Genomic DNA, 25,472 nt, shown 5'->3' with positions numbered 1-25,472 from the left:
ATGGATATGGGACATACCAGGGAGAGAGGCATCGGTCAAATAATTACCAACATCTATTCATTAATTGGAAGGCAAAAGAGATAGAACAGTCAATATTCATTAAGAGTCACAATGACTTTGCAAATGCGTTGTTCGACACAGGAAGGTCTAGAAATATGCCATCAAATCAGCGGTCGCCGGTCTGTGTAGCAATGTCCTCCTCCTACAAGACTACATTCCTATTTTTTTATTGGGCATTGGTGAATCTGGACATACAAAAATGAAGAGTTTTTAATATGTTTTAGTATGAGAGACTTTTCTGAAACACCAACAATTTAACAACTACAACAGATACACTAGTTTTAGAACAGCAACTCATCAAGGGTTTTTCTTTATTTTTTTACTATTTTCAACATTGTAGAATATTAACGATGACATCAAAACTATGAAATAACACATATGCCAAAAGTGTGCAAATCTGTCATCAGGACAAAGGGTGGCTATTTGAAGAATCTCTTTTTTGGTTACTACATGATTCCATATGTATTATTTCGTAGCTGCAATGTATTCAACAAGTTTGTAGAGTCACAAGTGTGATGTAATCATTGCGTGAGAAATATGGGACCAAATACTGAACTTTTGACTACTTTAATACACCGATAAGTGAATTTGTCCCAATACTTTTGGTCCCCTAAAATGGAGGCACATGTACAAAAAGTGCTGCAATTTCTAAACTGCTCACCCGACATGGATGAACATACCTTCAAATGAAGCAGAGTCTGCACTTTAACATTTAACACTTTAAAATCATTTGATTTGCTGGAGTACAGAGACAAAACAAAAAATGTGTCACTGTCCCAATACCTCGGGGCTCAAAGTATAATCAAAAACCCGGTAGCATGCAATTGCAGTAGTGATGGGGGGGAGGGGGGGGGGGGGGGGGGGGGGGGTCGATTTCACAAAATTCACTCAGTCAATATAATTATACTCTACAAAAGATAACATTTCAGCCCAGTCTAAATAGAGTAAAAATTACTTGTTGCAGAGTTCAAAAGCACTTAATTCTTAAATGTAAGACATTTGAAATGCATACGTCAAAATACTTATAATAAAATTGTGGGCCGAAATTAAATGTTGGCCTCTGTTCACTTTAATACATGTACATAAAAAAAAGCTCAATATTGCAATTCAATACATCTAACAATGACATGGATGATTTTGTGAAACTGGCATCTCACATATCAAAAACACCGATGATAAAATAAAACTGGCCTCTGTAAAATGACATTTTGGCATCTGTCCCCCCCTTTATTAAAAGTAAATAAAAAAGCCAATATTGCAATACGATACATCTTGGTTTTAAAGAGCTTACTGTGCAGTTGAGTCACAGGAAACAGTATGGAACAATAAACAAACTTGAATCACCACAACTTGTCACAGAAAAGCTCTTTAACATCAACTAGATACGGAGGTCCCTCTATTGCACACCCAACTCTATAGGCATTAAAATGCTCAAGACGTATTGTTTGTAGGGCAAAAGTAACCGACAGTAACCTCTCGTCTTTAACATGGTGGATTTTCTGAAAACTGGCATCTCACAATGGACTTTAAGACAGACAACTAAACGATACATATGTCCATGGTGTTTGGCGCATTTAACACCGTGGTGTCAATTGGTACCTGAAGAGTCTCAGCCATCTTACAGCCCCAGTCCACCACATTTAAAGATAACATTTTACAAGGACCGATCATGAGGGTTGGTGTCAAATGTCGGCCAACTGTATGCTATTTGACTTGTGTTTTTTTGCCAATGTTTTAGTTACATTTAAGCTTTTTAATTGTTTAAAGAAATGATGCTTTGCTTCGTAGCGCATGCAACAGCTATGCAAAACTGGTCCAATTTTAAGCATACATGTGGGGTAACGCACCATAAAATGATGCTTTGGTAGCAGCCTCTTTTTTGGAAACAATTGCTTGAATAACCTGTGGTGTTCTGCGATTAAGTGTTTCAAACAAAATGTGTAATACCCTTTGAAATCATTGGAGAAAATACAATGTTTACTATCTGAAGCAAACAGCAACAGTAAATACCAGTGTAGATCATTTGGACAAACTAAGTCTCCAAAGATAAGTGGTAGATTGCGAAGTAAACACTAGGACTGGATAGCATTTAACCCCAAGTCATTAGAGTCCTCTCCCAACTTCACTGCAGGAGGTTTGTTGTTTTGCGCCATGTAACCATAGTTACAGCTCTTTATTCTCCCGTCTACTTCGTGTGGCGTTGTGCACTTGTCTATCAAGCGCAGTATTAGCAGTTTCATTTCACATTGTGCCACTCCCTCCAAGATATCATGCATAATATCGACAGAGAAGTTTTCAGATGTATTGAAGTACTGCAAGGAGTTTCGAATGCAAGAAAGTTTAACACCCATCACACAGGGAAGACTGGGATTTGCCTCCTTTTTTTTGGCAGTATCCTGCGTGTAGTGCTCGAGTTCGCATAACTATCTTGGGTGAATCTTCATCAAATTCAGTCTGAAAGTCCTCTTTCTCAGCAAGACAAGAGCGGTAACAATATCTGGCATGACTCAACAGAACCAAATAAAACAGTGAAGGCCAAGGTTGTCACCTGTAACTTGGACAATAGTTCTATACACTGGTTGATCATACAAGGTGACAATATTTCCATCCCTCTCAAGTACTTTAATATCCTGCACAATTGGATCAAGTATTTTAGAAAAGCCATATGTTTTAATGTCTTGGACATGAAATAAAGCAACCAAATTAATATTAGGCAGAAATGAGTTGAACTTGAGAAAAATTCCGTAAGGTGAAATACATTGCTCCTAATTTATGTATTCTCCGTTTTTGATCCAAGAGGATTTGCAGTTTCAAAATCATAGAAAAGCTGTATCTGAATTGCATGCTTCTGTTTTGAAAATAGAGCATGGCTCTTGAACAGATCTCCATCACGTCAGTCATAAACTATTCTTGAACTACAATCAGTCTGCATCATCTCCTTTATATTAGGGTGTTTGTAAATAAACACATGTTTTCAAAATTGAGATGTAAACAAATTTATCAGTAACAATTTGATCATAGCCTCCAGTAGTCCGATTGCGTTGTGTATCAAATCTTGTACCAAGAACGTATTCAACTGGGTCTACCCTTCCCCACTTTCCTGTAAAATACTGCCTTCTCTTACTTTCAGAATTTAATACAACAAAAGGATTAAAAAAATCAAAACACTGATGAATTTTACACCCAATGTCACTTTTAATAGGCTCCTGTATAGACACTTCACAGATTCTTTAGCTTGAATATGAATATCATCAACTATCTCTTCCATGGAAATGACCAAAGAGTTAATGGTTGTTTCACCTACACCTTCCACTTTAAGGTCAGCTATGGTTGCAGCGCAGCTGTCTACAAGACTGTTATTGGCAAGGACTGAGTCAGAAGGGGAACTTGTTAATGGCAAGTCATCAAAATGACTTCCTGCTACATATTTAGCTGTAGAGGGGCCTTCACCGTGATCAGAACACAGTTCATGTGCTTCATAAAGATGCTTTCTGAACCCAGAAAAAGTACCATAAACTTGTGAACCAGCCTGTCCGCATTTAAGATGAAGTGTCTTTCCTGGACGAAGTCCGTGGACCAACTTCAAGTGTTGTGTCAAGGAATTAGCATTTGCCTGGGGGCTTTTGCAAGCAAAACAACATTTTAGATGATATGAAAAAGTTGTGTGAAATGAAAAAGGTGTTTTAACCCTTTGCAACTTTAACACTTTTAGTAACTCAATGTAGCATCCGAGCCCGCAACTCTGCGACCCTAGGATTAACCTTACCTGGCATCAACATCAATTTCAGAAATTGTGGTTTGCAAGAAGTTGTACACATTTACCAGATCCTAGTTGTACGAGGTACCAAAGACAAAATGAGCTTTGAAAAGCTCATCAAAACAGGCAAGAGAGTCTGGTGACTTACAAGGTATTGCATGTTTGTCAATTACAATTAAGTACTTGTGAATCGCCCTCCTCTGGGTCCCCACAGCAAGCGGATAGGGTTGAAAGCTTTCCATGATGCTCTCCAGATGCCCCTGGATGCTGGTCCCAGTCTGACACAATAACTTCATTAGTGTGCTATTAAAATGAATCACAGTTCACAAACAGTTTGTGAAAATGTAAATTACAGGTACACATGATCTTACCATGATTTGTCCATATTCTTAAAAGTAGTTTATAGGATTAAGAATGGGGACAGAACAGTGAACTGTAACCTCACCTTGATAAACTTCACAATGTGGTCACTGGCGTGTATGGCTGAGATTTTTCCTGGTCTCTTGCGGCCAAGAGGTGACGGTGGAAGAAGGTGGACAAGGACCAATATGGAGGACATGTCACTGTCCCATCCTGAAACTACAAATTTTCACTGAAAGTTATATTCCATTTTGCTTTCAAAAACAACGCTCCCTTCCATTAGTATAATCATTTTATTCCCGCATACCATTTTTCACTTCTCTTGTGGATTCAGCATTTTGAACCAGGTATTGCAGTTTGCCTGTCTGTGTGAGGCCACGGCTTTGGTCAATGACTTTCTGCTTGTGGAGAGTAGGCCACTTCTCCAGGAACTTTGCAGAGGTTGCATCACCAAACATCAGTGTAAAATCTTGCTCAATCTGCAGACAAGATGGAATAAGTCAAGACAGAACAGTAAACATTATGGTGTGGCACTATCACGTAATATATCACAGTCCTAATCAGACTGTTGTAAAACAAAAAAACAATTGTCCCGACAGTTTCAAGGCAATACAGTCGAAGATCCACATACCATTCCTGCTATGTCTTGGAATCTTGGAAAAGCTGTGAATATTTCAGAGAACTTCACTGGGTCATGAACCATCTTTTGGCGATAGGCGAACGTCTGCTTCATCTTCTCCTTTACAATTGCTTCCTCAGCCGTATCCTTCATCAGTGCAATGGCCTCACAACACAGGCGTTCTGTTGTTGGACACTTTTCCTCTCTGAAGGGGTCTCTATCAGCTTTTGGACCACCTGTAACACGGTGAAACCTTTACAGAATACTGGGTTTGTCTGCCCTATACAAGTATATACAATATTGTGTTATAAGATACATAAAACAAAGAACTAAGAAATACTAAGAAATACTAAAAGAGTCAGAGACTGAGAAACAATTGCTTATACAGATGTTCACATACAATTATTCTCTGGTCATGTGTCATGAATGAGACTAACTACAATCAAAATCACTTACGCGTCAGTGACTGACGCACGGTCTTCTGTCGTCCCTCTGATGCTTCCCTTTGAACACATTTCAGTCTCCATGCTAGACATCCACTCCCATCTTCTGCATTGTAACAATGCTCCTAAAGCAAAGTATAATTCAGTTTGAGTGAGCAGGTTGAAATATCTTCAGTCATTTTTATCCTTAAAACTACAGATGCGACCATGGATGAAGATTTGCTCATTCAACAGGTCTGACCCTCGCAGTGCAGAACTTGTCAACGGCTTTTATGCCACCAGAGTTGGGCTTAGGAGAGAGGGCAGAGATGGTGGGCATACAAACATGTTAACAGATCTATAGTTTAAATAAAAACAGCACCCAACAGTAAAACAATTAAATATTGACATTCTGGACAAATTGTAAGGTGTAAGAGTCCCAGAGAGTTAAAAAGGTTCAACTTAGTTTTTAATGTACTTAAATAACCGAACTTGCTCCTAGGATCGGCCAGGTACGGGAGCAAGGCATTGATGCCCTTTGCGTAATCCTCTTTAACACGCCTTGAAGGACTTGTCCTAGACACACACACTTCACTGTTTGAGATCCAAACCAAAGTATTGATGTGTAAATCACAACTTCTGCTAAAAAAAAAAATGTTAGGTGGTAAGGTATGTAATAAGTATATTACAGATACCCATGTTCACTTGTCATTTGTGCAACCAATATCTTGACCATATCGCGTCTTCTGCTATCTGTTAAGCTTTTTTGTCCGAGCATACTCATTCATGATCCTCTATCCTTCCAGGTTTGTTCTTCAGAATGTCTTCAATCATCTAAGTTGGAGTAATTTAAAACACCACGATCACCCTTTCACAACTTTCACTGATGTAATTTATCACTCAATCGTCAAGTTTGGCATTTGTTTAAACTGGAAATGTGCAGTACTTACATGAGATAGATGATTATCCTCAGCTGTCTCTCTTGTAGCACTCTGCTGCAATATAATGGTGTCATCCGAGTCCCCCTCATTGTCTCCACTGTATTTTGATAAGGAGCTGCTTGCAGAGGAGCTCAACAAATCTAGCAATCATGTTAACTGGTGTGATTAACACTAATTATCACACAATTTAGGTGGAAACATCCATTATTATGATTGGAGGACTTTTGTTAACAACAAGCGGAGTGCAAAAAATGTAACATTTTGAATTGATTAGGCCCACTACTGTTCTAAAAGGGGGGTGAGAGGTGGGCACAAAAAAAGATTTTAAAATATCAAAATGAGAAATGAAATCAGCAGATATATCTGCTTGTCTCACATATTCAGAACATGTGTTAGGCTAGCCAGGACTGTATGGATGAATGTTAAGCTCTAAGCTCATAAGCAATTCAACATCAGGATCTGGGTCTTGGGGTAAACAAATCTCCAGCACACCAAGGTCTTGTTTCTTTAGAAGACACTCAAACACCTCCTCATCAACTTCAGTCTTCGAGTCATCATAGACTTTTAAGTCCAAGGTTGGAATGTCAAATTTATTGGCAACTGTGAAGACAAAATAAGATTGCACAACCTTATTGATTAAATATGTTATGTATTTTTTAGAGAGAAACCAGAACAGAAGACAGAAATCAAGAGGTCATCTTTACGTGAACATTGTAACCCCAAAACAGACTTAGTGCTCCTTTCCAAATCAATTCCGGTTATATGCAGTCTACAGCCTGTCTACTACTGCCACGTACTGAATTATTATAACAGCAGTCTGAGTATTATAGCAATACACCACAGATAGCTATCAACACTGAGATTGTAGCGGCAAACAAGTGTTCGTATCACTTATTCTTTAAAACCATTGACCTGCAAAGACAATGAGCACAGCTACAGATGAGCATAATTAGACAACTCCCATAAAAATAAACCAATCTTTGACTGATCTGTGATTTAGGGAGGAGTAAGTTTGCATTGTATTCATTATCAGCGAGGAAATCGGCAATCAGTATGACAGTAAATATAAAGTAAGTACATTTAAAGTGTGTCTGTATAAGTATGTTGTTCCATGGGATATTGTCAAATTTGAAACGTTTCACTCACCACAATCCAAAAAGGATTTGAAGGTCAGTTGCCCCTCGTAACAAATGTACTTCTGACAATCCTTGATGACAAGAAAAAGTTCATTTAAATCGCATTAACACAAATATGCACAAATTACAAGAGAGCAGTGCTCCGTTGAAACACGTGTTGCATTGACCTGCCTGCCGCTAAAAACTGTCTCCTAACAGCTCTCTTTCCAGAGTAAAACGCACGTGTCCTACCGACCAGACAGCAGCTAAAAACTGTCCATCAGCGCTGTTCAGAGTAAAATGCACCTGTCTGCACCGACCAAACTGCAGCTAAAAACCATCAACCGGTAACTGCTCTAAAGTTCAGAGTAAAATGCGCGTGTTGCACTGACCAAACTGAGCTAAAACTGTCCATCAGCGCTGTTCGGAGTAAAATGCACCTGTTTACACTGACCAAACTGTAGCTAATAGCTCTAAACTTGAGTGAAACACATGTAGCACAGACCAACTACCGCTAACTGTCTGCTAACAGCTTGCTTTTCAGAGTAAAACACATGTTGCACTGACTAACCTGCTGGCAGTAGTCAGTAAAGTCCACCAGCTACTGATAATAGCTAATACCACTCTGTTGAAAATGTAAAACAGGTGATGCATACTGTCCATAAACCACTGAAAGTGGTATAACTTAATGTTACAGTAGCTAGCTAGCTAATTAGCTCTAGCTAGATGCTCACATTGGCATCTGACTATGGAAATCGTGCAGTACCAGTAAGCCTACACTACAATGCTAGCTGTAATGTTGCTCAACAGTTTTAATTTACACACAAAGTTAACAAATAACAGTGAACTTACCTGGAATTCTAAATCAGTTTAGAAATTAAGAAATTCTGTGAGTGACTTCTGATGTTCGACGGATCCACGCTCTCTGATCTGTCTCGGATCTGTCCACTCTTTCCATTCACGAGACACTTGCAAATGGACAACGGCGGAAAATCCTAATTTAACCAACTTCATGCTGTTTTACTCCAATTGAATTTCATCTGTATTTTTGCTCCCACTCTAGCAGCCACTAGTAATAATTACACTCTATTTCATTTCACTACTTGAGAGGAAAATAATTTTAACCAAAAAAAAAACACTCTCCAGTTTTTACTGTGTACAAGTAATCTAGTAAAAACCATAGAAATCACAGGAGTATAATGAAATCATAAAACAGCAAATTAAAAACATTGACAGGTCAAGGAATCAGACTCAAAATCCTTTATCAATGATTAAAATACACCAATCGGGACAAGATCTTCCAGATTATAACTATTTTGTAAGGTGTTCCAAGCTGATGGAACAAAGTACATAAAAGCCCTTTTACCAAATTTAGTTCGGACAACTGGAGCAGTTAGCAGGATAAAGTTCTGCGAACGAAGAGAGTAGCCACCACATTTCTGAAGAATAAAAATGCCCAAATAAAATAGTAGTAAACCCAAAATGGCGTTGTAAATAAAGGTATACCAGTGACTGAGCCGACGAATGACTAGAGAAGGCCAGACAACCCTGGTATATAAAGTGCTGTGGTGCGTAAGGGTTTTGCAGTTTAAAATAAATATCAATGCTCCATGGTAAAGGGTGTCAATTGTTCTCAAACATAAATGTAGCTGATACTAGCCTCCTTCTGGCTTCAAAAGAAAAACAGGCCTTATTTCTAAAATAAAATCCCAACTTCAATTTGTTTGTAAACTGTTGAAAATGCAATTTAAAAGAGACAGTCATCAATTAAAATTCCAAGATATTTATATGAGATTACAGCCTCAATCTCATTTCCCTGACAGGTAGTAATAGGTGAAAAGTTCAGAGGTCTATTTCTTGCTTTAGAAAACACCATTAGCGCGATAAATCTGATCGTGAGGTCATTGACCTAGTTTTAATGGCTCTGTGCCCACATTATCAAACAGAACTGACTAGAAAATTCTACTAAAGCCTGTGGTCGAATGTGCTGGCACTTGCACTAGTGTTTCTTTCAACGATCCAAGTCATTATTGATTTGACTGTTTCTTGTGAAAGTTAAATGTTGAGGGATTTGAGGTTTTGAAGTTTTGAGGCAGTTATCAACTTGAGTTTATGGGGTAATACGCTTTTCCTGCAGCAGTTCATTTCGTGACAAACCTCCACTCCGATGCCCAATTAAATCAAGAAAGTAAGGATCACTAAAGTTATTTTGTGGAAGTGTGGGTTATGGATGAGGTAGCCTAAGTGCAAAGAGGCATCTGCTTGAAAACCAAATATGTGACCTCCTTCGCCCACCACCACAGTGTTGCATCCCAGCGTCAGTACCCTAGTTAGGGCCAAGGTTGTGGTTAAGTTGTGATGATCACAGTACACCGCACTCAGCGAAGACGTGCAATGAAGAGGGGTCCTCCAGAGAACCATAAAACTGTCACAACACATCACAGGAGTGTCAGTCGACTCAAGCTGCCTACACTTCGAGAACGTTGCTAAAATAAAGAGCAGAGAACCAGAGACCTCAGAGAGCGATCATCACTTCCTCAACTTGACACAGGCTGAATATTGCATTAAATGGATCTGAGTTGAGAGAATTCCTAGAACTCCTTTCCTCTAGCTGAGGACTAAGTAGAGACTCAGTGGGGTAAAGGAAAGGATTGGTTTTATCCTCAGCTGGTCAGTCAGGCTTTACTTGGTCCCAAATGTTGCCAATATCTGCCAAACTGGGGGTAAAAACATATGGAGTGTGCTTCTAAATGGTACTGTGGAAATCAGGAGCATACAGCTCATGAGACTGGGTTGGGAAGTCTTCCTCTTTGCAAATGGAAGCAACCCAAATAGGTCTCAGCACCTTTGTATGCATAGCCTCACTGCACAAGGAGAGTGCTCACCAACAGAGGCAAATGTAAATGTAAAACAGAAAGTAAGAGTCCAATTTGATAATTAGAAAGTACGTGGGTGGAACATTTGAGAAAATCTTTGCACGCTATAATAAATGAACATAGAGAAAATCTTTGCACGCTATAATAAATTATTCTAACTGAAGCAGTGCTTTATAGAATAGTCCAAATCAATGCATTGGCAAGTTAGCATTGAGTGTGTATTGCCCTCATTGTATGGTGTTAGAATAGATTCATTTGAGTTCCCCTTCCCTTTCATTAGTTCAAGCTAACATTGAGCTCTGCTTGCACCTGGGGTGATTTCATTTCAAGGTAATTATGCTTCTCAAATTATTTCTCCCAAACAAAATCAAGTTAAAAGCATACAAATTGTTTCCAAGAAACCCATGGTGACAAAATGTTGGACTTTGCAAGGACAAATATCCAGACACAGTTTGAAAGCACCATTTCGAGATGAACAAATCACACCACACTACGGGAGATGCGTAGCAAACTGCACTTTGGTCCCATTTCTAAGGGCTCTCCTGCTCTCACATCCATCTACCAACCCTAAAAAGGGGGGCAGCCCAAATGCACCATCAGCATTGAAGTTTGGCTGAGCTGATACATGGGTGTTATGTTCCAAATTGTCTCCAGATGGAGTGGGGAAGGCTAACCCCTCTGTCTCTTTTGCCTCTCCCCACATTAACAAAAGAGTACCCCCACCTCCTCTTCCACCCACCCCTCTCCTCCCTTCATCCCCCAATCCTCAGTTCAATGTTTTAAGAATCAGGCGCTTAAGAAATAGCCGATATTGGGAGACATCAGGCAAGACCTTAATTCAGTGGAGAGAGAGAGAGAAAGAGAGAAAGAGAGAGAGCTGTTGGGCAGGTGCAAGCCGTACACATACAGGATGGCGATTAGGGGGAGAGTGGCCCTGTGTGAGGCGAGACGAACATCTGTGCCTATTTCGGCAGCACACAAAAGACTAGAGGGGGAAGGGGAAGGACCCCAGCCTTTCCAACATGAACTAGGCCTCACCAAACACCACAGGATGAATTGCATGTCCCAATTTGAGGCTTTCAGTGCCACTCGTCATTAGCATTTGAAAACCCAGGGACATGAGTGCTGCTCACTGGGTAGCTCATGGGGTTTGAGCGAGTGACTTAAAGCTTGAAATCCTTGCCACAAAGCCCAGTGAAAGAATCATATTGTAGTGTATACTGCAGTACTGCTATGCTTTCCTGTGCATAGTCTGTGTTGATATGAACTTTGTCCTCTTAAATCTGATTAAATCTTGTAAAATTATTTTCCCTGAGGATATACTCAACATGGCATCTCTAAGTTACAGTATTGGCAATCTTTTTAACCTACAATTATGAAATCCCTATGGAAATATCTGCATTGACCCTATCTTGCACTGACTGCACATCAAGACTATACACAGAGCATACAAAACATTAGGAACACCTGCTTTTTCCATGACATAGACTGACCAGGTTAATCCAGGTGAAAGCTATAATCCCTTATTGATGTCACCTGTTAAATCTGTTTCAGTGTAGATGAAGGGGGAGGAGACAGGTTCAATAATTATTTCTAAGCCTTGAGACAATTGAGACATGGATTGTGTTTGTGTGCCATTCAGAGGATGAATGGGCAAGACAAAAGATTTAAGTGCCTTTGAACGGGGTATGGTAGTAGGTGCCAGGCACACCGGTTTGAGTGTGTCAAGAACTGCAACGCTGCAGGGTTTTTCACTCAACAGTTTCCTGTGTGTATCAAGAATGGTTCACTACTCAAAGGACATCCAGCCAATGTTACAACTAAGGGAAGTATGCTTTGAGAAACATAACACAATAGTCAATTCAGAGTCCACCATAGAAGATTGTATCTAACATCCGAGGCGCAACACTATAGAATATACAGTGTATATATTTGTTTCACCTTTATTTTAACCAGGTAGGCCAGTTGAGAATAAGATCTCCTTTACAACTGCGACCTGGCCAAGATAAAGCAAATCAGTGCAACAAAAACACAGTTACACATGGGATGAACAAACGTACAGTCAATAACACAATGAAGTTTGGAGTTAAGGCAATAAATAGGCCATAGTGGCGAAGTAATGACAATTTAGCAATTTACACTGGAGTGATATGTGCAGATGAGGATGTGTAGAGATACTGGTGTGCAAAAGAGCAGAAAAACAAAAACAAATATGGGGATGAGGTAGGGAGTTTGTTGGATGGGCTATTTACAGATGGGCTGCGTACAGCTGCAGTGATCGGTAAGCTGCTGTGACAGCTGACGCTTAAAGTTAGAGAGGGAGATTTAAGTCGCCAACTTCAGTGATTTTTGCAAATCGTTCCAGTCATTGGCAGCAGAGAACTGGAAGGAAATGCGGCTTGGCTTTGGGGGATGACCTGTGAAATATACCTGCTGGAGCGAGTGGGTGTTGCTATATACCTGCTACAGGTGGGTGTAGCTATGCGATCTGCCTTGTGTCTATCCCTTGGATTGTAATAAATACCAGAGCTCAAACCATCTGCCTCCTGTGTCTGCATCTGGGTCTCCCCTTGTGTCGTGACAGTTTGTATCAACAATGGTTCACCACCCAAAGGACATCCAGCCAACTTGACACAACTGTGGGAAGCATTGGAGTCAACATGGGCCAGCATCCCTGTGGAACGCTTTCCACACTTTGTAGCCCATGCCCCAACGAATTAAGGGTGTTCTAAGGGCAAACAATATAATATTATTACAAATGTTTTGTACACTCAGTGTATATACACTATGCTGTATACACTAATTCAGTCACTATGCTGACACTCTCACACAAAACCCACACACATTCACATGCACTGTTCACATACACACCCAACGACACAGCACACACGCATACACACACTCATCATATATTGCTGCCACTCTGTTCTTTATTTTACTTTTTTTTTATCTATCCTGATGCCTAGTCACATTACCCTGCCTTTTTGTACATATACATCTACCTCAAATACCTTGCTCCCCTGCACATTGATCTAGTACTGGTATATAGCTTCATTCGTATGTCACATGCATTATTGGGAAGGGCTCGTAAGCAAGCATTTCACGGTAAGGTCTACACCCGTTGTATTTGGTGCATGTGACAAATAACATTTGATTAGATTTTTTGTCATTCTCACACCAGTTAGCCACATGAAAGAAATCAACAATCTGCTGTCTAAACCACATTCAAGGCCCTTTGTGGAAGTTGACACATCAAAGTTGCGTCTCCAGAATTGGAGGGAAAAAAATCTATCCAATCTTGAACAATTTGAACAACTGTACCTTTTGAGTATGTCAAGTTCTTTGAAAAACATAGTTAATGCTATTAATATCATGAAAAATAAAACACCGACTGGTATGTGGTACATCAAACTTTTCAGAAGAGAATCTCACATTGGCATGAATGATCGGGAGACAGGCATAGGAATGCGTAATATGGGTTTTTAATTCACCCAAATTACGGCGTGCCATGTAAGGGCACGGGGATGAAGACCAAACAAACACGTAACAAAAACACAGGGTTGAAACCCAAACAAAAGAGAGAGGAGTACCTTGAATAAATAACACACGGGACGAGACCCGTAATCATCTGAGGAATCCGCAAGGGCACGAAAGCCCAAAACACAAAGCACAGGTACTCACACGCACCAACGGACATTGTAACAATAATCAACAGCACCATGGTGAACCTAATGGACACATACACACAAATACAATCAGTGGGAATAGGGGTCAGGTGTGCACTATGAACGTTCCAGAGGGATCCGTGACAGTGAATACTCTTTGGACATGTTATCACTTATTTAAATGCCACATGCAAATACCTGTTTTCTTAAATATTCCAATACATTCCAAGATTTGCTGAAGTGAATTATGAATGATAAATCATTATTTTAACTATTATCATTAAATCAGTTATTAGTTATGACATCATTGAGGTCTGTCTAAGTCAATCTGTCTTGCTCAGAAACGGGTAAGAGGGAGAAATCAGTGATCACTTCAGACCAGGTTAACCAGGCCTAAAACCTATATTTACCTTGATGCAATAGGATATGTGGAAAAACTGCACTTCAGATGCAACACCTTCGAATTTTGGAATTAGGTGCATATTGTTTTGTATTGCTAGGTATTATTAGGAGCTAGAAACACCAGCATTTCACTGCACCTATGATAAGATCTGAAAATCTGTGTACGTGACCAATAGACTTTGATTAGAATTTGTGAGGGAAATCATGTGAATTAAAACAAAATGCTGTCTGGACCACTAATAATTGCTTTGAGAAACATAACACAATAGTCAATTCAGAGTCCACCATAGAACATTTTATCTAACATCCAAGGCAAAACACTGTAGAATATTTACTTATTATCATGTATGACCACTGGACCGCACAGAGCATCATATTTATTTATTTTACCTTTATTTAACTAGGCAAGTCAGTTAAGAACAAATTCTTATTTTCAATGACAGCGAAGGGACAGAGGGTTAGCTGCCTGTTGGGGGGCAGAACGACAGATTTGTACCTTGTCAACTCAAGTTCAGGATTTGAACTTGCAACCTTTCAGTTGCTAGTCCAACACTCTAACCACTAGGATACCCTGCCGGCCCCGTAATAAATAAAATACATATGTGAAGCCACATGTAGGTCGGCAGGTAGCCTAGTGGTTAAGAGTATTTGGCCAGTAACCAAAAGGTTGTTGGTTTGAATCCCAGAGCTAACTAGGTGAAAAATCGATGTAAACTTACCCCTAATTGCTCCTGTAAGTCACTCTGGATAGGAGTGTCTGCTAAATGACTGAAAAAGTGTCAAATGTACTGAATAAGTTGATAACCTCTCTGGTAGTATGGATGGCCTGTACGCACATCTAAAAAGTCCATATAAAAAATGTCCCCCTTTTCAGTCAAGAGGCCAGTACCCAATCACTCCCTCTGCTGGAATAGGGGACCCATGATCTAACCTCCTACAGAGCTGCCTAGAAGCGCCATGAGGTGGCAAACTAGGCTTTTAGTCACTAAAACTCACTATTCTCTGAGTTCCTCAATTCGAGGGAAGCTCCTCTTTCATTCCAAAAATGGCACTAAATTTAACCAGGCAAGTCAGTTAAGAACAAATTCTTATATACAGTGAAAGGCCTACACAGGCCAAACCCAGGCCAATTGTGCCCCGCGCTATGGGACTCCCAGTCATAGCCGGATGAGATACAGCCTGGATTCAAACCAGGTTGTCTGTAGTGATGCCCCTAGTACTGAGATGCAGTGCCTTAGACTACTGCACCACTCGGGAGCCTCATATTACCCCCAGTGAGGTGAAATCATTTCAGGATGAGAGGGCGAGAGACACTCAGCAGAGACAGAGAATTGGCTGACCCGTTTTCTTTTACATAAGTACATTTTCCTGATCTTGAGTCAGATGGGTAAAGACATAACAATACATTATGCATGTCGAAGAAGTCATTTCCTGCTATCTGATGAAATTCTGAGCAAACAGGTGGGTTCAAGAGCAGGGCCTCAAGCAACTCTAATCACGTATGTTGAGACTGATACATCAACATTGGGCTTAACATTTCCCATACTGGCATTGTGAATAGCTTATAAATCCTAACAAATGAGGTATACTGGAGTGATCAGGAAATTATCTAGATTTCTAGTTGATCAATGTATATATATTTATTTAAATTTATGTTGATATGATTTCAAATGATGGCATTAACCCACAGTTGCATGCAATCTGAAAGTAATCATATCTAATTGTCAACTTGGCCGGTGCTTGATTCCCACATTAAATCCCCAGATGAGAACAAGTAAGGAAGAAATAATGAAAATTGGCACGCTTGAAGTCAGCATATTTCCTAATTTACTGAAGATAAAGCAAAAAGGGGGGCACACGGGTCAAGTATTGTAACAGAAAGCCAATAGAATCCAAATTTGGTGGCATGCATACTGACGAAACAGTCTGCATCAGCTCAAACAAGTATGAGGAGCAGCAGAGCATTGTGTTCACATGCATGCAGAATATGTACAGTATGAGAGCGAGAGAGATAGAGAGGGAAAGAGTGAAAGAGGGAAAGAACATCAGAGAGAGAGCATATATGAAAGCATGACGTGCGTGTGTGCGTGTGTGTGTGTGCGTGTGTGTGTGTGTGTGTGTGTGTGTGTGTGTGTGTCCATTCAGGACTTATATCGATATGAGCCAGGGCTTAATCCTTTCACTCTGATGGCTTCAATGACAGGCATACCGTCAGATAAGAGGTCATTGAACTGCAGCCGCCACCTCTTCATTCCGAATAAATGGGGTGCACAGAAAGTGCACCTTTGCTATGAACCACATTGCTTTGGTCATAATGAAAATGTAATGCATTTTAGGCTCCTGCCTCCATCACCACTGTGGCAGACAGCTCTGATATTGTTGATATTGCTTGAATAACTTGCCACATTTGTTCCTTGATATGGTACACTGAGACGTATTTTCATTGTATGAGAATGCCAACTGACTCACAAGCGACGGCTATACTGTGTCAAAAGAAAGCTATTCCATGCCAAATCTTTTATGTAACTATCATCTGGGATTTTTTCCCCCTTCCTCTCTCTAAAAGAATTCAATTCAACCTATTTGTGAGCTGTGGCCAGGAGCTGTCTGACCCATGTTATGTGCTTAACCTCACCAATGATATTGACTCGTTCTGCTTTTTATACCGCAAACCATTTTAACAGTTCATGTCTAAAATTGAAACAATGCAATGGGAGTCCAAAATATTCCGCACCAAACTAATCCGCCAACCTTGGATCCAGGCCAGATCAGGGATACACATCTTCATATCAATGACGGTGATTTTATTATTTTATCTCTATTATCCCAGCATGAACAAGCTAAACTATTAATGAAGCTCTGGGACAGGAGGACAGGTTGAGCGGGAGGAGAGTTGTCCACCGTATCCATCTGTGAAGACATGGCTATGGCTTCATGCAGTGTCTATCTCCAGTGCCACTGAGACATGAAAAGGCAAAGAGAACCACAGAAAACCTTGACCGAGGCACAGTTGAGACATGCTAATGCCCTGAGTTTGTTTTCATTTCGCAGGACTTCTAGCTGTGGCGCATCATTCTATTTCTGCATGCACCGTCACAACATGTGCGTCTGTCCACTGAAGCCTGAATGACTTCCTGGCATTGGACAATCATCTGGGGGACAACCGTCGGATGTTTATTTTGGCAGAAATATATCATGCGTTCATGCCCGTTTCCTTTGGTCTGGTCTGGTGGCCCTGTGTATCATTGTAAATCCTAATGGAAAGAAGATATTGTGGATATTGTTGCGCAGGATAGTTAAAAACAGAATTAAACCTTGCCTCGAAACAGTACACAAGCAATCTGCAGTAAACTGAGTATGAACAAATGCTCTAATCTTTATCTCGCTTTTACCTAGATGGTTTAAAGAGCTGGGCCATTAAAAGAGCGAGGACTTTTGACACCGCCCCATGTAACACAGCAAAATACTCTTTGTCACCCTGCATTTTTCTCAATTAAATTCAGTTATCGTGGAGAAGCAATTTAGACAGCCGAGGGAATAATGAGAGAAAAGTGCATAACAAATAGAGAGGTGCACTATGGATGCCTGCATGGTGACATCTTTTGTTCTATTTTTCCAGATAGGCAAGATAATGACGCGCGGCGATGGGGGCAGAGAAAAGTGCCGCTCACCACAAAGGTGATCTTTCAAACCGTACAGGATAATCATGGTGTAGGGAGGCCGGGGGTAGAAGGAGAGACATATCTCCTTTGAGATCAAGGTCAAAACAATTCACATGGAGGAAGGTGGAAATTCAGTTTCAGAAACACTCACAGCCTCCTGAAACCGTATTGATCTCGATTCTGGTTCCTCTTCCCCTCCAGTTCCAAAGTAATTTTTCGAATAGATTATTTTCTTGTCATAAGGCCCACAATGGATCACTGTTAAGAATATACTGTATGTCAAATGAGAAAGGAGGCAAGAGGGAGGTATTGTATGAGGCCCATTGTGCAAAGCATTTTCAAAGAAAAACAAAGTGACCTACCCATCAAGAACGTCTTTAAAACGCCCTCTCTTCCCAAGACCTGAAATTTAAATCACTCAAGAGTAGAATATGCTATATTATCAGTGTTTTATTGCGAAATTTCAACAAGGACTCAAAATACCCCTGTATTATATGCTCAAATAAGACACCTGAAAGTTGAGCGAATGTTTGAAAGGGTCCAGAAGGATTATCATGAGGATTGAGGGAGAAGAATGCTTTGGTTTCGTGGCTAGATAGCCACTAGCCCTGAGGAATGTAGCACTGTTTTCTACATGCAATCAGTAGGCTGAAACACACACAGATCAATACCCCCCTAGCATAAAGTCCGCTGAGGCGTTGCGGTGAGCTCAGCCTTGAATGAAACCGAGCAAAGTGCCCTTTGCAACAAAGTGAGAGCTTCTTTTCCTTATTTATTCATTTGATTTATGCACTATACCAGGAACTTGATGCATTGGACCCAAATACCGGTAGTCCAGCTTTATTTAAGTAATAGTGTTGTCCATCTATCTATATAGGTCGAAGAGTTATCCTTAATTAAAATGTTGCATGCATAGGCTATACATTATGAGAACAAAAACTATGAGAAGGACTTTGCAAGCAGACAATCCAGAATGAATTCATTAGCAAGCGAAGAAACAAACTTTAGGATGTATGTTTAGCCACATTTGATAGACGGCTAAAATGTGTAAGACTTAGTCACTAATCATCATAGAACTGCAGGCATATACGCCTCATGATGTGGGAATGCTACTCTCTGACATAGAAAAAGGAATAGAACGTGTTAAACATCTTTAACATCTTGCATCGTTGAGATAGTAGAGGCGGAAAAACATGGAAGATGGAAGAGGTTCAACTTTTGATGTTGTAAAACACATTTTTTTTTTGTATCACTTTGTTCTACGCCATATTTCATTTTCTCCCTGACTGTTGGATGTTGCTCAAATGTAGTCTACCCCCTCCACCTCTCCTCTCTTTTATTCCCAGCACAAATCCCTATTTTATTACCCAGGCAGCCGCGCAGGGTCCTGACCCCACTTCCCTATTGCTGTTTCCTTAGCGTTTGATGCTTGGCTTCCTCTATGTGCTCGCTTTTATGGAGTAACTATGAGCCAACTTGTAGCCAGTATGGACATTCAGCTGATGGATGGATGACTAAGACAGACAGATGGAGAGAACGGATGATAGCTGCTTCGCCTCAGATTAATGCATACATTCGCTTTTTTTGCTGCTCTGATCTGAAAGAAATTAGGTGTTGTCCTCTTTTCTGAGGATTTGATTCAATCATTTAATGAATTTGTCAATGTCGAGAGTAAGTGACGCTACTGCAGCCTACGTAATTTTCATAGTTTTTCAGCATTTAATTTCTTGACTGAGTACTTAATTGATCAACTGAAGCCCTTTTTTGTCATCTCACCTGGATGTTTATGGGGAAACACACTCAATCATCCACTCATCAGCACCATGGCTAAGTGACATATTCCATGAATTACTCCTGTTAATCAGATGCGGATGCATCTAAACAGCTGTTAACAAGATGTCTCCACTAAAATGACTTTCTAATTTTTTCTTTGAATTCTCCTAAGTATTAAGTTACAATGCTTACTTCTTGTTGTACATGTATGTTAATCGCAATAAGATATGGGACTTTTCTCAAAGTTAGCATGAAAACCAAAAAGTAAACACAAAAACCCTTCAAACTGTTGAAGAGGAAATGAATAAAGGAGGGCATTCAGGCTTTCCTCAGACAAAAATGTTATTCTGAAGCCAAATCCCCAAAACAGAAAGCAGAGCATTTTGGGTGAGTGAGTCCATGTTGATGAAGCTCCCCTGTGTTGGGACCTGACCTGTGTAGTTTGACAGAAAATCACAGACATCAATCATTAATAGGAAGAGTCCTGCTGTCTGGCCAGCCTGCTAGGGAACTACAGGAGACAGACACACACTCTCAAATAGCTCTCTTCGCTAGGGTAGAATAATTGTGTGGCACCCCTGGCTATCGCACCATGTCAATGTCTTGTTAGCCCCTGTACTGGCTCCTCTGTACCCCGTAACATCAAGGAAGGTCAGTGCAGAGTCTGGCACTGTCGCACTGAGCTGAGCCAAGGACAGACACAGCCAGGTCCAGCAGTAACTGGGCCGGAAGGAAGACACCAAGGCTGTGAATGATGTGAGCTGTGAGACTCAGATCCATACTAGTATTGAACCCTACTCAGACAAGACCAGTGACAAGATTTCTCAGACAAGACGAGATGTTTACGTTTTGTTAATTCAACATAACATAGCCTTGGTGTGGTCCATAGGCTACAATATACTTTATGGTCCTTCGAGCCAGATAGAATCCAGATCTACTTCCGGCGCCGACAGAGATGGCCGCCTCGCTTCGCGTTCCTAGGAAACTATGCAGTTTTTTGTTTTTTTACGTGTTATTTCTTACATTAGTACCCCAGGTCATCTTAGGTTTCATTACATACAGTCGAGAAGAACTACTGAATATAAGATCAGCATCAACTCACCATCAGTACGACCAAGAATATGTTTTTCGCGACGCGGATCCTGTGTTCTGCCTTACAAACAGGACAACGGAGTGGATCCTATGCAGCGACCCAAAAAAACGACTCCGAAAGAGAGGGAAACGAGGCGGTCTTCTGGTCAGACTCCGGAGACGGGCACAGCGCGCACCACTCCCTAGCATTCTTCTTGCCAATGTCCAGTCTCTTGACAACAAGGTTGATGAAATCCGAGCAAGGGTAGCATTCCAGAGGGACATCAGAGACTGTAACGTTCTTTGCTTCACGGAAACGTGGCTTACTGGAGAGACGCTATCCGAAGCGGTGCAGCCAACAGGTTTCTCCACGCATCGCGCAGACAGGAAAAAACATCTTTCTGGTAAAAAGAGGGGCGGGGGCGTATGCCTTATGACTAACGTGACATGGTGCGATGAAAGAAACATACAGGAACTCAAATCCTTCTGTTCACCTGATTTAGAATTCCTCACAATCAAATGTAGACCGCATTATCTACCAAGAGAATTCTCTTCGATTATAATCACAGCCGTATATATCCCCCCCCAAGCAGACACATCGATGGCTCTGAACGAACTTTATTTAACTCTCTGCAAACTGGAAACAATTTACCCGGAGGCTGCATTCATTGTAGCTGGGGATTTTAACAAGGCTAATCTGAAAACAAGACTCCCCAAATTTTATCAGCATATCGATTGCGCAACCAGGGGAGGAAAGACCTTGGACCATTGTTACTCTAACTTCCGCGACGCATATAAGGCCCTGCCCCGCCCCCCTTTCGGAAAAGCTGACCACGACTCCATTTTGTTGAAACAGACACTAAAACAAGAGGCTCCCACGCTGAGGTCTGTCCAACGCTGGTCCGACCAAGCTGACTCCACACTCCAAGACTGCTTCCATCACGTGGACTGGGAGATGTTTCGTATTGCGTCAGATAACAACATTGACGAATACGCTGATTCGGTGTGCGAGTTCATTAGAACGTGCGTTGAAGATGTCGTTCCCATAGCAACGATTAAAACATTCCCTAACCAGAAACCGTGGATTGATGGCAGCATTCGTGTGAAACTGAAAGCGCGAACCACTGCTTTTAATCAGGGCAAGGTGTCTGGTAACATGACCGAATACAAACAGTGCAGCTATTCCCTCCGCAAGGCTATCAAACAAGCTAAGCGCCAGTACAGAGACAAAGTAGAATCTCAATTCAACGGCTCAGACACAAGAGGCATGTGGCAGGGTCTACAGTCAATCACAGACTACAGGAAGAAACCCAGCCCAGTCACGGACCAGGATGTCTTGCTCCCAGGCAGACTAAATAACTTTTTTGCCCGCTTTGAGGACAATACAGTGCCACTGACACGGCCTGCAACGAAAACATGCGGTCTCTCCTTCACTGCAGCCGAGGTGAGTAAGACATTTAAACGTGTTAACCCTCGCAAGGCTGCAGGCCCAGATGGCATCCCCAGCCGCGCCCTCAGAGCATGCGCAGACCAGCTGGCCGGTGTGTTTACGGACATATTCAATCAATCCCTATATCAGTCTGCTGTTCCCACATGCCACCATTGTTCCTGTTCCCAAGAAAGCTAAGGTAACTGAGCTAAATGACTACCGCCCCGTAGCACTCACATCCGTCATCATGAAGTGCTTTGAGAGACTAGTCAAGGACCATATCACCTCCACCCTACCTGACACCCTAGACCCACTCCAATTTGCTTACCGCCCAAATAGGTCCACAGACGATGCAATCTCAACCACACTGCACACTGCCCTAACCCATCTGGACAAGAGGAATACCTATGTGAGAATGCTGTTCATCGACTACAGCTCGGCATTCAACACCATAGTACCCTCCAAGCTCGTCATCAAGCTCGAGACCCTGGGTCTCGACCCCGCCCTGTGCAACTGGGTACTGGACTTCCTGACGGGCCGCCCCCAGGTGGTGAGGGTAGGCAACAACATCTCCTCCCCGCTGATCCTCAACACTGGGGCCCCACAAGGTTGCGTTCTGAGCCCTCTCCTGTACTCCCTGTTCACCCACGACTGCGTGGCCACGCACGCCTCCAACTCAATCATCAAGTTTGCGGACGACACAACAGTGGTAGGCTTGATTACCAACAACGATGAGACGGCCTACAGGGAGGAGGTGAGGGCCCTCGGAGTGTGGTGTCAGGAAAACAACCTCACACTCAACGTCAACAAAACTAAGGAGATGATTGTGGACTTCAGGAAACAGCAGAGGGAACACCCCCCTATCCACATCGATGGAACAGTAGTGGAGAGGGTAGCAAGTTTCAAGTTCCTCGGCATACACATCACAGACAAACTGAATTGGTCCACTCACACAGACAGCATCGTGAAGAAGGCGCAGCAGCGCCTCTTCAACCTCAGGAGGCTGAAGAAATTCGGCTTGTCACCAAAAGCACTCACAAACTTCTACAGATGCACAATCGAGAGCATCCTGGCGGGCTGTATCACCGCCTGGTATGGCAACTGCACCGCCCTCAACCGTAAGGCTCTCCAGAGGGTAGTGAGGTCTGCACAACGCATCACCGGGGGCAAACTACCTGCCCTCCAGGACACCTACACCACCCGATGTCACAGGAAGGCCATAAAGATCATCAAGGACATCAACCATCCGAGCCACTGCCTGTTCACCCCGCTATCATCCAGAAGGCGAGGTCAGTACAGGTGCATCAAAGCTGGGACCGAGAGACTGAAAAACAGCTTCTATCTCAAGGCCATCAGACTGTTAAACAGCCACCACTAACACTGAGTGGCTGCTGCCAACACACTGACACTGACTCAACTCCAGCCACTTTAATAATGGGAATTGATGGGAAATGATGTAAATATATCACTAGCCACTTTAAACAATGCTACCTTATATAAATGTTACTTACCCTACATTATTCATCTCATATGCATACGTATATACTGTACTCTATATCATCGACGGTATCCTTATGTAATACATGTATCACTAGCCACTTTATACTATACTATGCCACTTTGTTTACATACTCATCTCATTTGTACATACTGTACCCGATACCATCTACTGTATCTTGCCTATGCTGCTCTGTACCATCACGCATTCATATATCCTTATGTACATATTCTTTATCCCCTTACACTGTGTACAAGACAGTAGTTTTGGAATTGTTAGTTAGATTACTTGTTATTACTGCATTGTCGGAACTAGAAGCACAAGCATTTCGCTACACTCGCATTAACATCTGCTAACCATGTGTATGTGACAAATAAAATTTGATTTGATTTGATTTGATTTGAATCCATTGTCAATTTTGCTGTTATGACAGCGAAAAGGGGACAGATAGTATCGCCCCACCTTTACTATCCAACTATCCCATCCTTGTCATCAAATGTTGCTACAAAAAATTTGTGGCAGATATTTTGCATCTAGGTACATTTATTGACCAACCATCATTGCAATGCACAATGTTCATGGCTCAGAAGTCTGAACACAATAAATCAGGGATGTGAAACAACAAAAACAGAAATGGCTCCCTACAAAATACAAGGTATGAAAACCACACAACGTCACACAGCAGTATTGTTTTATGTTGACTCGAAGATGAGCCTTTAGAGCTGTGACATTGACTAGTTCAACGAAATAGGCTTCGCAACACTCATTGCACATCCTTGCCTGACACGAATCCTCGACTGACCTATTCCAGTTTCAGAAATGTATTTTCCAGCCTCATGTGATTGTTCCTTTGTCCTGTTTTCTCTCTGTTAACCCTGTTTGATTCTATATAAGTAACCCAGTATCCATTTAAGGTTTTTGAAAAGCCTGATAACAGTTTTCAGTGGAGGAGGAAGGGGATGAAACCTGACAGGTGACGAGACACAAACAGGAAATTCAGCCGGTACCCTGTCCACCGAGCACTCTGATACATTTCCAAGAACCCCAAAATACGCCAAATTTATTTCACTCCGCCGACAGTCTTTCTTCTTTATGACTGTGCGGAGGTACTCATCAATTGGCAGAACTATTAGTCGAATCACACAATGTGTTTTCTCTCCCTACTTCTCTTCTCTTGCCAGACAGGTCAGATATTAGAAACCTGTATTATCTGCTTTTCCCAGAGATGCCGGTGGAAAAGTTGATTTGCTACACCCGATTGAATCTCCTTATCTATCATCCCTATCCAGCTGTCCCAGCAGACTGAACACAGAGACTGCAATGGGCTATCTGTACTGAGAGAGGGGCGAAAATAAATACAACTATCTGTCTAGAGCAATGAGAGAGGCCAGTCAGCAGACATTTCACTACTTGGACAGCTGGGGGGAGTGTATAAATCTTTAATGCAGCACCCCCCCCCCCCCCCCTATCCCCAAACCCATACCCCACCCTTCCCAAACATGCCATTACACCCATTTATCAGTCAGTAAAAACACCAACACACACTCTAAAAGCAAACTCTAAGGCAAAACGATCAGATGAAGTTAAATCATTTAAAGGAGTACCAGAGACTGAAGGTCATGGAGGACCTTCATTAAAAGACTAACTTGGCTAATTGAAGCTAACTCCTGATGAAAGAAGCTTTCTGTTGACTGGGCCAGACGGCATGGCTGAGTGGCTGTCAATGGCACAAAGAGACCCATTAAAGCTTTATCTGGGTAAATAGAGGAAAAGTGAGTCTTGGCTAGGGGTTGTGGATAGAGGGAGAGAGAGAGGTGGGGGA

At 41.6% G+C, this 25,472-nt stretch overlaps 1 protein-coding gene across 1 annotated transcript; it reads right to left on the bottom strand.

The window, feature by feature from the left end:
* Positions 1–1,000: 1,000 nt before the first annotated feature.
* Positions 1,001–6,300, bottom strand: LOC118944359. The gene is made up of 6 exons (XM_036963007.1): positions 6,169–6,300; positions 5,253–5,364; positions 4,809–5,032; positions 4,485–4,656; positions 4,263–4,396; positions 1,001–4,095 (listed from the first exon to the last, which is right to left on the bottom strand). Exons 3-6 carry the CDS (start codon positions 4,947–4,949, stop codon positions 3,889–3,891), a joined length of 654 nt encoding a protein of 217 aa, XP_036818902.1. The 5' UTR covers positions 4,950–5,032; positions 5,253–5,364; positions 6,169–6,300; the 3' UTR covers positions 1,001–3,888.
* Between the last annotated feature and the right edge of the window lie 19,172 nt (positions 6,301–25,472).

Source organism: Oncorhynchus mykiss, chromosome 25, assembly GCF_013265735.2.
Source record: "Oncorhynchus mykiss isolate Arlee chromosome 25, USDA_OmykA_1.1, whole genome shotgun sequence".
Classification (NCBI taxonomy): Eukaryota; Metazoa; Chordata; class Actinopteri; order Salmoniformes; family Salmonidae; genus Oncorhynchus; species Oncorhynchus mykiss.
The sequence above is the reverse complement of the archived record's forward strand: the minus strand, read 5'-3'. Positions and strand labels throughout refer to the sequence as shown.